At 39.8% G+C, this 17,304-nt stretch overlaps 1 protein-coding gene across 4 annotated transcripts in view; it reads right to left on the minus strand.

Annotated features, from left to right (window-relative positions):
* Positions 1–17,304, minus strand: part of man1a2 (mannosidase, alpha, class 1A, member 2) — a 148,126-nt gene that overhangs the window by 94,427 nt on the left and 36,395 nt on the right. For all 4 annotated transcript variants that reach the window (XM_044365186.1, XM_044365183.1, XM_044365184.1 and 1 more), the window contains one exon: positions 16,252–16,513. In XM_044365186.1, the coding sequence (XP_044221121.1) occupies positions 16,252–16,513 (262 nt within the window). The remainder of the gene's footprint in view (positions 1–16,251; positions 16,514–17,304) is intronic.

The raw sequence follows: 17,304 nt of genomic DNA on the forward strand, positions 1-17,304 counted from the left end.
TGCAGAAAATACATAACATTTACTTTGGTAAAACACTGTCAAATGTTTTTGTTGTTGCATTTTTCTGCAGTGGGTATTTTGAAACCTGCAAAATGATGATAGCACTGTTGGGGGAAAAAAAGATTTTAGGAATATCAACACAAAGATTTTAGAAAAACACAGAAAATTCAAAACAGCTTAAAATAAAAACATTATGATTTAAAAATTATACCACAAATTCCATGCTAGGGATAAGCAGCATGACCTAAATTTGACAACGGTACATTTTGAAGACTGGATGTTAACAATTTACTGTATATTGCGTTGTCTGATTTTTTCCTCTCATAATTTCAGTTGAATATAATTTAGATGTGGCACAAGTCTCTGGAATAGCCTGGAGTTAAAGTCATTATCAATTTAACTAACTGGGGTATACTGGGGTTGAAGAAGCAGAGTTTCATTAATGGCTGCCGTGTATGTATATTTGTGTGAGCTCTGTTTATCTCTACTTTCTCAAATCCTCTGCAGTACAACTTACTGTTTTAACTAAAATACTTGGGGCCTGGTATTACATAGGGTGAACCTGTGTTTTTACTCTTGCCTTAAAGCATTTCTCTCAAAAGTTTGGATAGCTCACCAAGTCTTTACATAGACACATAGTTCCTGGCTGTGTAAAGCCACTGCAGGCTTTTCTTATTACCTGTTAATGTTTCCTTCTCCTTTCTTTTTAGGCCACCACAAGACTCACTTGTGTTAAAGCTGGGGAATCTGGTCAAACATTGCACATACTCGTTTTGAGGTGATCATAGAGGTTGCTCGGGTTCCCACCACTAGCAAAATTTGTCACCCTGCATAGTCTGTAGATAACTATACCTGTAGATGTAATTATTTGCATGTATGGATCACCCCTTTTCCTTTACTCTTCTTGATCTTTTGCTCCGTGTGTGTTTGTTTTATTGATAAAAAGGGAAACATACCAGTGCAAATGGTATAGCCAAGCAACATTATTTGAATAATACTATATAATATCGTACTGATACTAATAAGATATTGTATATGATGATGTACTTTGCAGTTTCCAAAAAATGATTACATTTTTAAAGTGCTCAAAGTGTGCTGCATTGTAACGATATGACAACCAGGGCATGTCTTAAACTGGTCAGGAAGAAACCATAAAGTGCAGTCAGCCAATGATCTTATTTAATGATGCAGAGCTACGTTAGCCAATGCTAGCTCTATTACCTTACAATAAATAGCATAAAGAAAATGGTAATTGACAAAATAGAACGTCGGATTGACTCAACAAGAGACATAATCTCTTGGGTTATTTTTGATTTTAAGGGCTTCTCTGGTGTGTGAAGGTGACCCCAGGGTCAAACAGTACATTGTATCAGTGCACTTAACTCAATCAGTTCTGTCCCCAGCTCAGACACTACACTCAAAATCACATGTGGTATCTGTGTCTCAGGATGTTAGGACAACTTCATAAATCATTCCTTGTGCTATTCTGTGCCTGAGAGTAGGGCTGTCATTTTTCTTTACTTATCTTTATTACTTCCTTTGCCATCTATGGTGTAGAACCATAGACTGTATAAAAATATGAACGTAGTTACCGTGACATCATCTATTGGTTTCTGAAGAGCAGTTGTGAAGCTCAAAGTGAGCCGCTCCATCCGTCGCCATCTTGGCAGTGCGTGACTATGCCTAACTCCCAACCAATAAAAAATGGGCAAAGAGGCAGGCCGAATGGCTGAAACAAGCCACCTAGCGGCTGGCAGACCTGTCACTCAAAGCAGCCATGTCCTTGATTATGCATAACTTTATGGCTTAATAAAATTTAAATAGGTGAGTTATAAAAAATTCACCCCCCATACAGTTGTCATGAAAGGGGAAATTAGCCATAGAGACCAAAACCGTTTTTGTACCAGGCTGTAAACATATTTATTTCTGCTGTAAAGTTGGGCATTTTAACATGGGGGTTTATGGGGATTAACTCGCTTTTGGAGTCAGCCTCAAGTGGCCATTCAAGGAACTGCAGTTTTTGGCACTTCCACATTGGCTTCATTTTTCAGCCCCGTAGGTTGCCGCTTGTGTAGAACCCGAGATACTTCCACACACTGCTTCTCACATGCTTTGGTGTTGTGATTGTCCACTCAGGACAGTTTTGCTCACTAGTGTCCTCCATTTTACCTTGTCACAGTTGCAAACAACATAACATTACTAGCTTAATTTACTGATAGGTCAGTAGGTCAAGCTGACAGTGAATTTTTACAGCGCCCTTCGCTAGATCACAAGACAAACTACTTCAAATGGTCTGTTGCGCTTAGAGACTGTAAATTTAGAATTTGAACAGGTTATTACAGTTCAAATTTCAAATAAAAAGTGACAGCCCTACCTGACAGGATTGGGAAAACTGTCGCTGTAGATGTTTATTATCGCCTTTTACAATGATTTGCTTTTTTCTATGCAGCCCTGTCTCTATATTGCTGCAGTAAATTTTATTAATCATGCAACATTATTTGCTCAAGCTTGCTTTGGAAGGGACTGGCAGCCCAGGAGTGGCCCCGTGTTATTAAGGTCAGAGTCTGAGGGAGATTAAAAACCTCTCTTCCCCTCCCTTTTCCTATCGACTGACCAGCTTGAGAGTGAAAAGTGAAACCTCAAATATGGTGCTGGGTTTGATGAGAAAGGCAGCGATGTTTCTCATTTGATGAATTTATTTTGCCGGCCCACCGAAAAGAAGTTTGTATCTCCATTTCATTAGTTTGAAAATTTCCAAATGCAGTCCAAGTGCAGACTGATTTAAAAGTCTGCCAGAATGGTGAAATAGTATGGTAATGTGAGACGGGTCATGAATTTACTGTTGCTTTGCAGAAATCTCTTGATGCTTAATGCTGCTCCAGGGTCAGCCACAATAACAACAACACTCAACCTGTGGGAAACACTGACGACAGGCTTCATTAAGACTCCTCAACTGTGGTTTTGACAGAGTTTGACAACATATTCTGACATACACAAGAACCCATAAATGAAATTCTGCATTAATGCACTGTACCCTCTTTCATTCACTCAAATCTTTTAATACAACTTAAAAAATAAGCTGACTTCTTCTGCCTCCATCAAGATTGCACAGTTTATTAAGAGCTGTGACCTTCACAAATGCAGTCAATTGCCTGCCCACCAGTTGCCTGCACTAGAAAAGAAGCACAATCTGCCCCGAGCCATCACTTTCCCAAAGGACAAACAGCTGACATTTGTGCACACTTATCCCTGATGTGCTACGGTCTCATACACACACACTCACAATTACAATGTACAGACACGGACAACAACAGGGCATTGAAATATTCATAAATCCCCTTAGAGCCAGAAGCTGAGAGGAAGGTCATTACTTTTGCCATTGTTTGAAATTTTTTTTTTTTTTTTTTTTTTTTTTTTAAAATCAGCATAACTCCCTCGGAAGAAGCACACAGGACAAGCTTTTGTCTTTTGGAGGTTTGGGGAGCTGGAGCGCTGAGCTGGAGTTATGTGCTGCTCTGAGTGACCTCTAGAGTCAGTTTGACTGATTTAAAGCATCCGTCCGCCCCCCTTCGTCTTTCTCATCTCCCTCCAACACACCCCATGGAGGCTTCCTATCTGGCTTAACAGAAGGCCTTTCAGAAGATGCACGAGGGTGGTGAGAATGTGACATCTGAAATGCTTCTTGCGGTAAATACATTCAGGACACTTAGGCAGAGGGTGGCAGTAAATTCACCTTGAAATCGGGACAGTAAAAGAGTCTAGATGGGCTGTTCTTATATGGGTCCCGAGCCCCGAGTTCAAACAATAATGGCTTAAGATACAGTAAGCGCAGTGTAATATATGGAACCTACATAAACACCATTCATAACAGGTACCAATTTAATGTGCTACGTGTTGCTTTGAAAGGTTTTGTAAATGTTTTTAATGTGGCAATTTATACTTAAGGTGGAAAAATAGTTGTTGTCCACCACCTTCCATTTTTATTCACTATCTCTATTACCATATTGACCTGAATATAAGACAACCCTGAATATAAGTCCTAGTCCTTGAATAAAGGACAGCCCCATTTTTTTTAAATGTAATTTTCAGAATAAATCATTGTCTTATATTCGGGCCAATAACTAACCAGGCAGCTACATTTGGGGGAATGTTTTCTTCTGTCTAATTGTAGTTTATTTTTTCTAAATTTCTTTTACTACTGCAAACAAATAGGTACTCTGTGAACAATATGTAAAAGATAACATGCAAAGAGTTGAATTGTACTTGCTTTATGTTTAATTAAATCAAACAACAAGCTAAAAAAAGCTGTCTCTAACATTACAACTTACATTACCACCTCAACTCAGGAAAGAAAGACGATGCTCTAAAAGTTTAAATGTGCAAAGCTCACTGGAAACCACTTTGGCCGACATGTTTTGTTCAAATTCCAAATCTGTTGTATCCTTCTCTTATTAAATTAATGGAAACACCATACAAACGACATACTTTTTGTCAAAGACATCTTTGGTGAAAGAAGTCTGCATTCAGAAAAGCTGATGAAAACAACTACAAGCATATTGAAGCACATTTAATGATGTCATCAGCTGAATGCTGCATTTCTAGAGCGCTGTAATTAACAGTGACAAAGCAAAACGTAGTCAAAAAAGCCATCTTAAGAGTAGAAACTGACAAGGAACATCCTATGAATTGGTAATATTTCACAATTCAAAACATAACCTTGTCTGATGCTTTTGGGTTTGAGAACAAAACTTCTTCAAACATGTGAACTTGCACTCCATCATTCAATCCTCATCTCAATCTCAACCTTTCTTTATTATTTTCAAAAGCTGAAAAATAGGGGGGGTGGGAGGTTGGAAGTCTTTCAGAGTAGGTTTTGTTGTGCAATAAGCATGTTTTGTTTATTTAAAAAGAGGCAGAAAGTACATTTTTAGTGCAAGAAATCACAGCACTTGGAAAAGCAGGTTGAGTCATAAACCTGTTCAAAATAAAATACAGTGCCAACATACTCTTAGAACAGAACTGCTCAATAAATATTAAAATTCATGCAATTACTTATCCACTATAGTTAGAAAATTGGTGATCCAAGTCCAAGTAAGCAGATGTCTGCAGGGTACAGCTAGAATCATGCACACACACTACCTAATGCATACTGTATTATACAACAATCACTTAGCTGATGGCTTGTGTACATATTCCCTATTCTATCTGAACAATGATTGATTCAAATTTGGCCTGCTGACCACTCCTGGCACCGATGCTGATGAATGTGAAAGGTCATTGTAAAGTGTAATAGATTAAAGAATTATATTATCAAACAAAATATAATCTGTAGAAGGGTTTGCAGAGCTTTAACGTTCTTTTTCCAACACTTTTGTTCACTGGAGCAGCTGGGGGCTTGAGTCTTGCTTTAAGTCCCAAGCTGACCATACAATTTAAGTCCAAATTACTTCTCAATTGGAACTGAAAATTTGTAGAAACCAGGGGGTTGTTAAGAAGTGTGCTTTCAGTACAAAAGATCCAAAAGTGCGGCACAAAGGTCGACACAGTTATAGTTAAAGATGTCAACATAATGATGTGTTTGAGATTTAATGTTTATCCACAACCCTCCTCTGCTATTTTTAAGCAGCAAAGAGTTAGCAGTCACTAACGTTGTTCATGAAGGCAAGAGAGAGCTGCATTTGCATCACAATAGTTAGTATGTGAAGACTTTAATAAGCAGCAGGACAGGTAGCAACAGAAGTGTTACGCTGCCATTAATAGAAGCTTAAAAGCAAAGGCTTGATTAAAGCTGTGACCAGAGTGGGAGAGAAAACCGCAAGTTTGCTTGTTGTTGTAATGTTGCCTGATTGCTGATATAGATTAGTGGGTGTGGAGTGGCTGAGTTGTGGTAGGAAACATTCAACACCATAATAAATACTGACATTAAAACACATTTTGGCCTCTATTAAACTTATTAAACACTCTTTTAACCAGCTGTGACTGTTTAATGCAGGTGCAAACATCAGCAGTTTCACCTACTAGTAGCTTTGTGCAAACAGGTTATGCCATTAACAGATATCTTTTTTTCATGTGTTACATTCAGTTTCTAATCCTATGTTAACTCTGAGTTATGGTGACTGCATGCTCCCACCATATACAAATTAAAGCATCCAACATATAAACATTTTTATTGGTTCCCTTAGGACCTGTAAGAACTCATTTCTAATTGCAGCTCTCCAACTTGCTCTTTGGCAACCGAATCTGAAATGCCAGATGACAGTTATTGAAAGCACAGAATGTTTTCAGTCCTGCCATCTCGCTCTTTAGAAAAAAAAGAAAAAAAATAGTAGCTTGATCTATGATGCCCTTGCATACAGGTTGCTTCGTCTTTATCTCATGCAGTACAGCACAGACGCAGTCAGGCAGACCATCCTATTAAATTCATGATATACAGACAAACACTCAGATACACAGGTAACCACAAAAGATATGAGGGAAAAATCTGTGGAAACGTATTTCCCTGTCAGTCCTGCCATCAGGGACATGCAGAGGATGTTAGAGGGGCAGGCGCCCAAATTCATAAAGGGTGATTTTTGCAAATAATATATGCCTGGAATGACTTTTGCGACATTGTTAAAGGGATATTAAAGTATTTAACAAAAACCCATGACTGAGGTTGGTTCAAACACTGCTATAATTCACATATCATAATAGTGAGGCTTGGAAGACATTATGCATTTAAGCCACAATTCTAAAAAGCAACACATGAGCTTTAGATAAGGTGTATTAGACACTGGTTTATAAAAGATTTTAACAGTTCACATTCCTCTCACCCTCCAAAAATGACTGAAAAAAGTGCTTAAACTTAACTATTTGCCAAAATATGTGACATTTAGTAAACAGTTAACATTCATGTAAATGTGGCTGTATCACTGTCCTGATACACATATTCACCTGATGAGTAAACATAACACATAAAATACATCTGCTTACTGTTCATATAATCATACATTAGGTGTTACTTTACTGTCTGACATTAATAACACAAACACAGTGACAACATCACTGTTGACTTCAGTTATGCAGAACAATTTGATGCTAGAAACTCAGATTAACTTTGCTAACACTGAATGCACCTCACTGGCTGCTTGTTATAGAAGGGAGGAAAACTTATATGTAGCTTGTGGGAGATAAAGATGCAAACATTTCCCACAACTTTATAACTAACTTGTGACAGTATCTATACCCGCTTTGCATGCCATGTGCGATGACAATAATAGTCCCCCAGAGCGTTAGTTCCACACCACTGAGTTCAGTCGACTACAGTCACTTTAGCTCACAGCTAACTATCAACACTAACATATAACAATATAAATTCTCTGTCAGCTACACTCAGAAACAAGATGAGGTACTGAACATATTGTTGTGTTACGCTGGATGTGGCAGGAATAACAGGAATTTATTTATTTACTCAAAAAACACCCTTGAAAAAGGCATTTTCTCTCTAGGAGGCCAAACAGGCAGGTGTTCAAGCCCCCTTTGAGGTCTATCTATACACGTAGCTACCTGTAATCTTGTTTGCTGATCAGGCGGAGAAAGGATGATATTGGTTTCATTTAGTCTTGTATGTTGCATTAGTGCTTGAGCTACTGTAGGGTGATCCTCTGCCGGCTACACTGTCACTCCCTCTCCATCACCTGAGCTCTAGTTGGTGAAGCTCATTATGACTGTCCTATACTTAAATCAATGTACTCGGTATGCCTTCTGCATTACCCCCCCAATAAGGAAATTTGCCACTAGTTCACCAGTCAAACACAGTTAGGCTCTTATCTTTGGCTGATAGGAATGTCCTACTCGTTCAAGCGTTTGAAGGACCATTCCGGTGATTTTGTACAATCAGTCCAGTAAGTGCTTAGATTACTGACAGCCATTTCCACATTAATGCAAGTGGTGCTGTCATTTTTAAATTACTGTTTCCTACCTTCCAGGGGCCCACTGGTTTCAGTTCACTTTAGCTCACTATCAAAATCAACTCACAGAGACTTGAAACTTGTTCAACATAGCTAATGTATCGTAATGGAACACACGTTTTATATATTGTCATTTTGGAGGCTCTACTGTAGTTTGTAGGTGCTGCTGAACAGGATGGACAAAATACTAGAAACACCTCTCATTATATGATATCTATAAAATTATACTTATCTTGATTACAGTGTACTCAGAAATATACGAATTTTACAAAACAGTACCAGTCAAAAGTTTGGACACACTTTCTCATTCAAGGGAATGGGACGGTACATCAAAGTGTGATCTGTCTCATCCCAAAAATGAGCTTCCTTGTAATGGAGTAAAGACACAAGTCAGCTGAGGAAGACAACTCAAGCTGTTATACTCATGTGACAAACCCTACTCAATCAACATTCTCACAGTGGCTCCATTCAACTTCAGTGTTACATTAAGCCATATAAGTAAGGTGTTGACTGCACTTTATGGTATTTTCTGGCAAACATTTTAGGTGTTGTTGCATTGGATTGCATTATATTCTAAGGTGTCTCAGGAGTCAGAGCAACAGGATCTTGAATCAAGCTGTAACAAAATTGTAAGTGAAAGAGACTAGTGAAGGAAATATGAAAAGAGCCGGGCAAGGAGTAAGGAGGTTTTTTGTTTGTTTTTTTCACAACAAGATTCTATTTAAGCAGGGATCTGAGAAAAATGCAGCAGAAAGAGAGGATTTGGTAGGGTTAGGCTAAAAAATGAAGAGTTTTCTGTACAATAAAGGGAACTCTTGCCAAAACAGAGAAGTAACAGCTGCTGCAGTGGGTTTACTTAAATGTTGAAGAAGAAATGGCACATAAGGATTGGGGCTACACATTTACATGTTCTACAAAAAGAAAAATATACAGGAGCAAAAAAAAAAAAAAATCTATGAACATAATTTTTTAAGACTTAGTGAAATATGTGAAGTTACAGGTACCTACCTTTCTAGTTCTTTACACTTATAATTTTCTCTAATGAACAAAAGGAAGAGGAACATTGCGTTTCAGTCATACAGACAGGGCTTTGTGTTAACTTTTCTCCCAAGAAATACATGTGCTCCTAAATGAAAAAATTTAGTAGCACACAAAGAAATTTAAGAGCACAGTGAAAAACGTCCAAGTAACAGAGAGTTTATTAAGCCAGTAATGGGCCGACTTCTCTGCAGTTTTTCTTTCACACTACTGGAAGTCATTACTGTGTCTTACTGTCTTTAGCCCATTGCCAGCTATCACCTGCTGCTGTTTTTGTGCTGGGCCACAGTCAAGAAGTGAATTCATTAATCAGGAACAGTCTTCATTGGGTGTTTTAAATTACAGCTGCAACTAAATTAATTCAGCTACTTTGACTTACCACTACCAGAGCACCACTACCCTCCGCCTCCTTATGGAGGTGCTGAATAGACTGGTGACGGTCAGACGGACAGCAATTGGTGACAATGAAGAAGAAATGCAAGCAAACTAACCAGCCATGAGCAGCTGCTGGCAGACTCTGCGTGTACGTGCTGGAAACACAGAGAGTCCGCTGGAGCTTTGACAGTCACTAGAAGCACATTCATGGTCGTTGTAAAAGTCTCTTTTTGGTACCTGTGTTGTAGCTGAGCTAGTGGCTCTACTACGAGGCTCTCCGGTGTGTGTGTGTGTGTGTATGTGTGTGTGTGTGTGTGTGTGTCTGTAGGGGAGTGTCAGCACGTAGCCGTAGCCCCACTGTTTATCATTTTAACGCTACCGTGGTCAGCCCTGAGTATCTTGTGACACTCTGAATATAACAGTTAGTTATCGGTGGGTCATGTGCTGTTTTTACTGCCACAGAAAAGGAATATATCTTTGGTTTATTGGCATGACGTCGTCTCTCCGCTGTCTCTTATCAGACTTGCTAACACTACCAGCAGCTCTGTGTGAGAGGTACAAGCTGAGGCTACAGTTAGCAGTGTGCTGATATTTATACTTGGCAGCATTTCTTTCCTGTGAAACTAATGTACTGTTAATAAACATTGCACATTATCTGACTATTAAATACTAGCTTTTAAACGATTAGCAGCGGAGGGGGGATTATGGTACGTTGTAATCTTTACTTGCACAGTGTGCTCGTAAATTATTTTTCCGGTTTGCACATGTCTGTTGCAAAAATTCTTATATTCCAATGCGAGTGAAATACTTGCACTGTAGAGGCCTGTCAGATGATAAATTATTAAGACTGCTGAATGGGTTCTGAGTTCTTGGAATCAGTTTCACAAGATGCTGAAAAAGTTCAGGACTTCAAAAAGCTTTTTTGTACCCATGTGTTTTAAGAGATCTGCAGTTTGTCTTATTTCAATCTACACTCTACACTCTCATCTTAGCTCCTTTTGTTTCTTTATTCTTTCATGACTTTTGTTCAATTTGTGTCTGGCGTATGCAAGTCTGTCACTGAATGATCAGAAGCTGTGCTGAGAGTTTTCACCAATTATGGCTCTGAACCTTTCAATTATCTTTTTTGTTTGCTTGTGATATGGTTTATCTTAGAAGTAACACCAACACTGCCATTATGCTGCATTCACACAATGCTGGTAGAACGGAGAGAACAGGAAAACCTCTTTATACCAACTTGGAAGTGTTCATGCATCATTCCAAGATTCCAAAACTACATACAAACAGTGTGTTGCTTCTTTGTAATTAGAATCAATTTTATTAGTATTTTATTTAGATGTTTTTGCCAACAATTGTGGCTTTGCAGACATTTTGCTACAGGTTTGTTGGCACTACTGTATTTCACTTCCAATTTCTCAGACATGGAGCTACCTGCCTTAGTAGGAGGCTGGCATCAACAGTTTTTCCCACTCAGCTACTTGTAATTATGGTGTGAACAATATGATGTGTAAGCAGATTTAGTGTAATCATACTAATCAATCACACTATGTGAATATGAGCAGTACCTAAACAGCAGAACTTTATGCACCCATTTTGTACCGTAATGGCAATAATACGTGCTCCGCCACCGGATAGATCACATATAGAAATCCACTTTCTTTAAAGGTTAATATCCATAATCAGGAATACATTTAGGAGCTGGGAGCACTTCTGACATATGGAACCATACATAATGTATAGTTATACATAATGACTTCTGCAGAAGGGACGGGTTGTTAAATGTCACCTCCTCACCACACGCTACAAAGGCTGGTTTACAAGAGGGCATCGAGCATTACACAACCAAACATGATTGCCTCACAAAAAATAATTTGTAGCTCAGCCACAATCCATGTTCAAAAGGAATTCAAAAAATAATCAACAACAACATACTGCCAAGGAATGGATAGAACATCCTCAACCTCTCCCTGTGACAGTGTCTGCTTCTTTTTCATCTTGCTCATCCTGTTAAAAAATAATATACTGTGTTGTCTGAGGATGTGAAGTACTCATTGTTCAGCACAAAATACGGCAATCGTTGCGACAACGGATGATTTTATGAGCCGTGTAACGGTGGCTGGATGCGGGAGATTCCTACGAGGAGTCGGCCAAATGATGCTGACGGAGGGAGGAGCTGAGTTTGAAAGGGAGACGGAGGGCGTGAGACTGTTGCACAAAGTGAGAAAAGAGGGGGGGGGGGGGTGATGGTCAGAAAGATATCGAGGTAAAAACAAGAAAGATGATAAGAAAATGAGCAAGTGAGAAGAAGAAGGTTCAATACAAACATAGGAGAAACAGCAAGAGCAGGGGAAGAATTAGAAAGAGACGGAGTGAGAGGGAATGATGAAAGCTGAGCCGTGCCCTACCCCGGAGGCGATTGTGCTACAAACACACTCACACACAGTCATACAGTAAAGGCCTGGTGTGCAATCAACATACAAGGCCATCTGCCGAGCACTGTCAAGCCTCTGAAAAGAGTAAGAGAGAGAGAGAGAGAGAGAGAGAGAGAATGAGAAAGGATGCTTGAGAGAAAAAGAGTACAAGACATGGAGGAGGGGGATACTCGCTGCCATCTCTGCAGATATTCCACATCTCTATCTGAAAACCTTCACTGTCTCTTTATGGACCGATACATCTGGAAAAGCAGCGCCATTTAGATTCGCACTAAAGAAGACTGTTTTACCCATCGATTTATCTGAGCTTTACAGCCACAGTCCATAGATCTGTAGGGAAACACACACGCACCTTCCCCGATGCCAGCCCACAAATCTATAATCGTTTGCTTTTCACTCAGCAGTCACAGCTGAGTGACTGGCGAGCCAACTCAGCAATCAGTTCTACGGCTCACAACACCTCGTTCTGCCTCCCGACGAGCTCAAGTAGGCCGCAGGACTTTGATCTAGCAGATTCTCCTCTTCTTTTCAAGTCTGCGGTGTTTCTGCACTGCAGTCACCGGTAACCATCTGTCAATCGAAGGCTGGCTGTGTCATTTTTCCTCTGATAAGTCATTAATGATGTTTGAGATTCTGAAGGTGGTTGAAGTCAGGGCTGTAGCTGCTCAGACTAACTACACAAGTTGAATGACTGCTGGATTAGAACATGATGAAAGGTATCTAAACAAACTTATTTTAAAATGGGAGGAAATTACTACGTGTTATTTTATTTTTTATTTATTAGTTTGATAAAAAAAAAAGGTTAAGGCCTACTCATTGGTCATCTTAAACAGTATCTTTAGATTAATCAATTTTATTCATACATCTCATTTAAGGTTTTATTAGCCAAATAATCATGATTGAACACAATTTCACTATCTTGGTGATCATATACACGACATTTATGTTTAAGATATATTCAGTCTTTGTCTGTGAAGTCAGTGTTTTAAGCATTTTCCCTAAGAAGACAAAGTTAAAGAATAATCCCTTTATTATGGTTGACAAGGTCAGTAAATGATCCTCTCTTGCACAAAAGCATCTGTCCATCAACCGTCAAGTTTGATTCGCGGTTCTTTTTGTGTTCTGTGTGCCGGCATTGTGTGCACAAAGCAGATTCAATTGAGCTTTTGTTGTATTACATGGCTTCCCATTCTTAAAACGCACAATATGTAATTTCAGCTGCCAGGGGTCTCTCAATCAAAACAATAAAATAAAACGGAGTGTGATGATGGTGTGAAGTAGCGAGGGACCATGGGAGTTGTTGCCTTCATTGTTAAAACAACCAGCTTCTTCGGGTTGGGATTACTCAAGTGTTCATCGTTCAGGATGTTTTTACTGTGAGGTGAAATATCCGCAGAGGTCTCCTCCTCTCCAGAACAAACAGACCCGATGATTAAAACAGCTGAAAACACTGAATAATACAGTTTCACATAAAAAAAAAAAAATCTGTTTCTCTGACACTGTTTGGCTGGCACCGGACTGCCGGGAGGGACTGCTAGCTGAGCTGCTGCTAACGTTTGCTTAGCTTGTTTCTCTGATTACTTAAGATCCAGACGTCCAATAACTAAAAATCTTCATCCGGTTAACAGATACAGTCAAAAACAACCAAGATCTAAAAAGTTTATCATAAAAATGTAGTTTAAAACTGAATAAAAGTCAATTTATAACAGTTTCTGTCAAATAACCACAACGCCGACGTATTATCTTGTATGCGTATGATCTTTGGTAAATTGGGTGTGACCATTACCTTGATTAAAATGACTGATTTCTCTGGGTCTGAAAATTTTTGGAAACATTTGGGATAATGTAAGTACACAATTCAACAAAATATATAACATAAGTCTAGTTGTTCGTAGACATTTTAATGCGGAATAGTAACATATTATACCTTTAATGTATCCCTGAGACTTGTTTGGGAAACTTCTTCACGTTGCGTGTTTACTAGATTCCAAAACATAAATAACTTATTTATATTAAGAATTCTTCATGAAAAGTAAGAAAAGGGGGAAAAGCATCACCTTCTACCATTAGATTAAAGATGCTTTTGATTTCTACATTATGGACAAATTGGCTTTCCTAACTAGTGTTTTCCAACATTATTGATGAACAAACCTTATTGAAAGTGAACTGTGCCTTTGTACCATGGCCCATTAACTGCAACAGCCGGCTTATTTCAACAGCTCTGGGCCAACAATACCTCATGATGTGACAGGTGAATTGTACTGGAACAGTTAATAGTCAAATTCAACCCATTCCTTTTCTTTCATTGCCCTAAAGCTCTCTCCATCTCCTGACAAAGGTTTAATAGCCACTAATGTCTGGGTCGCATAATTAGCAGAATAGCAAAAGAGCATAGAGCTCTGAGCTAATGGATAACGTGGAATGGGGTGGTTTTTGTGTTCTGAACAGTCAATGAAATATGTATTTGAGAGGCATAAAACTGAGGTTCATTCTATTTCTGGAAGAACAAAAGGGCCTGAGTGGTATGACTGGTCCACAGCACAGCAAAAGCACTCTGCTGGATCTCACCAATTTCCCAGAATTTCACACCCACAGCTGAACTGAAGAAGCTCAAAATTTCAGTGTCCACAGGCAACATAACCAGCAACCAGACATTACTTCATTCACAAACCGCAGAGCAGATGAACACCACCAAGATGTTGATCTAGAGACACGAAGGTGTAGTGAAATTAAGTTGTGATGATTTATCATGATCAACTGATCAAGCAAAATAAACCAGATTATTTTAAAAGTAACTGATTGGGATGCTTAAGAAGTACAGATGTGGACCTAATATGGGCCTTCTAATTAAGATGGAGAATTAGACATAAACATGGACATATGTACATTTTGGACTCAGCATTTATACATTTCTCCAAGTTCTGCTCAGCGACAGCTCTGAACACTCAATAACTACATAGAGTTTAGAAAAGCAGAGTGGAGTTACTATCTTGTTTGATAGGATTATTTTTCACTACACAATGCATTAAAGTAATTACTGTCTTTTTGTTAAATGGTGTTATCAGTGTGTGTATTTCGTGACTGCACCACCATACATAACAGCCCTCGCGGCTAGATGAATGGAAAGTAATCGAAAATGATCATCTAAACCCCTCCGGTCATGATAACCGGAAGCATGCACACGAGTACAAACATTGATCCATCACAGTCACGAACTCTGCACTGGACCAGATTTTAAACCAAACCAAAATAACCCTAAAACAGTGTCAGACTTCATGTACAGTAATACCAGTACAGTCAGACAGATGGTATAATCCCATGGAAAGTAATGTTGTAACAGACTGGTTCAACAGCTGCCACGGCCCAAAACACTACTTACCGTCTACATGAAACGCAATTGATGACACAAAGATGGATGCTGATGCTCCTTCTTGGACTTGACTTTACAACGTCAAAATACAGGCTGAATGGCAGCCTCGTGGCCATGATTTTAAAAAGGGGGAGAGAAAAAAAAAGCCTGTCTTGTGGTTGCAATTGTATGGCAGTGTGCTATTATGATTTCTCCTTGGAATCATGGGCAATCAGGAAAAGGGGAATGTACCGTGCTGTAGCCCATACAGCTGCTACTTTCTTGCTCATTTGGGAGTGTATGGCATTCTCTCTGAATGGTAATTATGAAGGGAACAAAAGGGGCATTTAGAGACAAAGGCGGGTTTGGAGTGAATGGGCCAGCTCCCATGCGTGGCGAGCGTTCTGATTCCAAGTGCTGCTTCAAGAGAGATGATATGAGGTAATTATGCAGGAGAACTTGCAGAGGAGGAGAAAGGAAAGGAGAGCAGCACAGAGAGGGAGATAGGCTTGGGGTTGGCTTAGTGTCTATAGAGAGCGGGACCAGATAGCACCATCTGCATTCTGCGCAGGCACTGTCCGTCTGGCTCTCTGTTGCCTTAAATAAGAGCTGGCGCCGAAAACAGACAGCACGCAACAGAAATGTGTTCAGACGTATACAGTATAAGTTGAGCTTAGGGCTGGGCGAATCATTGAAAAGTTACTGAAGCAGACATGACTTTTTAAACGACCTAATTTCAGTCACATCGCTATGTTTGATTAATTCATTCACTCAGACAGGCTGCCGACTAACCCTTGAAACCCTTGAAAAATAAGTCGAATTGTTCCACCAGAAGTCTTAGGCAATATAATTATGTGTTCTAACCTGGACTGAAGGAAAAAAAAAAAAAAGACTCAAATGAAGGAGAAACTGCAGCCGCAGGTGGATATGGATATTAAGAAATGGGCTGTTGCTGCAGTTCTGCTATACAAGCTCCTTAAGTGTGTTGCAGTGACACGAGACGCATTGAAATAACTCGCATCGGTCCCATGAAGAGCTTCAAAGACAGCAGCATACAATCAGTTGAAGTGAATATTTAAAAAAAAACATATACATCCGGTCGTCTTACCTCTCGAATCTTGTCACGTTTCTCTTTGACGTCGGGCTCTACCGGCTCGCCGTCGTTGACGCCCACCACCTTGGGCATGGGGACAGGTGGCAAGGGTTTAGGGCCCACGTCCTTCTTTTTCAGGTCCTCCATTACTTTGTTCTTCTCTGTCTGAATCTCCGCCTGCAGGTCCTCACGTGACTTTCGCAGCTTCTCCTTTGCCTCCTGCAGCGCTCGCTCGTGGTCTGCCCGTATCTTGTCCCGCAGGCTCTCCTCCTCCTCCCTGTAGGAGGCAAGAAAAAAAAGGCAGGAGGTAAAACTTTTTTGTCATTCATTATTCTTTGTTTGGATCCCAATTAGCTTCCATAAAGTGATAGCCGGTCTACCCGGGGTGCACATACGAAGATTTATTTAAACCGAGGCTGACGCAGAAAGAATAGAAAGACTGAGGAGGACAGGTGTGCAGTGGGGGTCTCTTTTTGAAATTAATTAAAAATGAGCAATGACTGATTCTTGGGGAAATTGATACTCCACTGTTTTAGAGATGAAACATGCCCATTTTCCCCCTGAAGGTCTATAAGGTTTTATATAATAAAATAATATTGAATTCTTATGACGTTAGTAGAAGTGGTCATCAAATCTGCAGGTTTAGCAGCCTCAGCGATAAACAGCAGCAGAAAACCAGACCCACCTCAGATTCAGATCATTATGGTGAAGACAAAACCATCAGTCTCTACTGGGAACCCCCCTCCCTCCCCCACTACTCTGCAGTTACAGCAGCTCCAGGAAATAGGGCAGGTGTAGATGAACACCATGAGGAGGCAAGCAGTGCCAGAAAGAGAAGGAAACATTATCTGCGGTTTCACATGGTGGTACGAGCCCCAGGGTGTTGACACAACTCTACCCCATGAGGATGTGGGTCAGTAATGAAAAACAAACACAGCGGGATGCTGAAGCAAAGGTGACAGGAGGACGATGACATTGTACTGCTCTTCTGCGGTCACTGAAGGAGGAGAAATTGAAAAATAATCTTTGAATCTTGCCTGGCCATTATGTAGGGTTAGACGCATACGA

Source organism: Thunnus albacares, chromosome 11 (assembly GCF_914725855.1).
Source record: "Thunnus albacares chromosome 11, fThuAlb1.1, whole genome shotgun sequence".
Classification (NCBI taxonomy): domain Eukaryota; kingdom Metazoa; phylum Chordata; class Actinopteri; order Scombriformes; family Scombridae; genus Thunnus; species Thunnus albacares.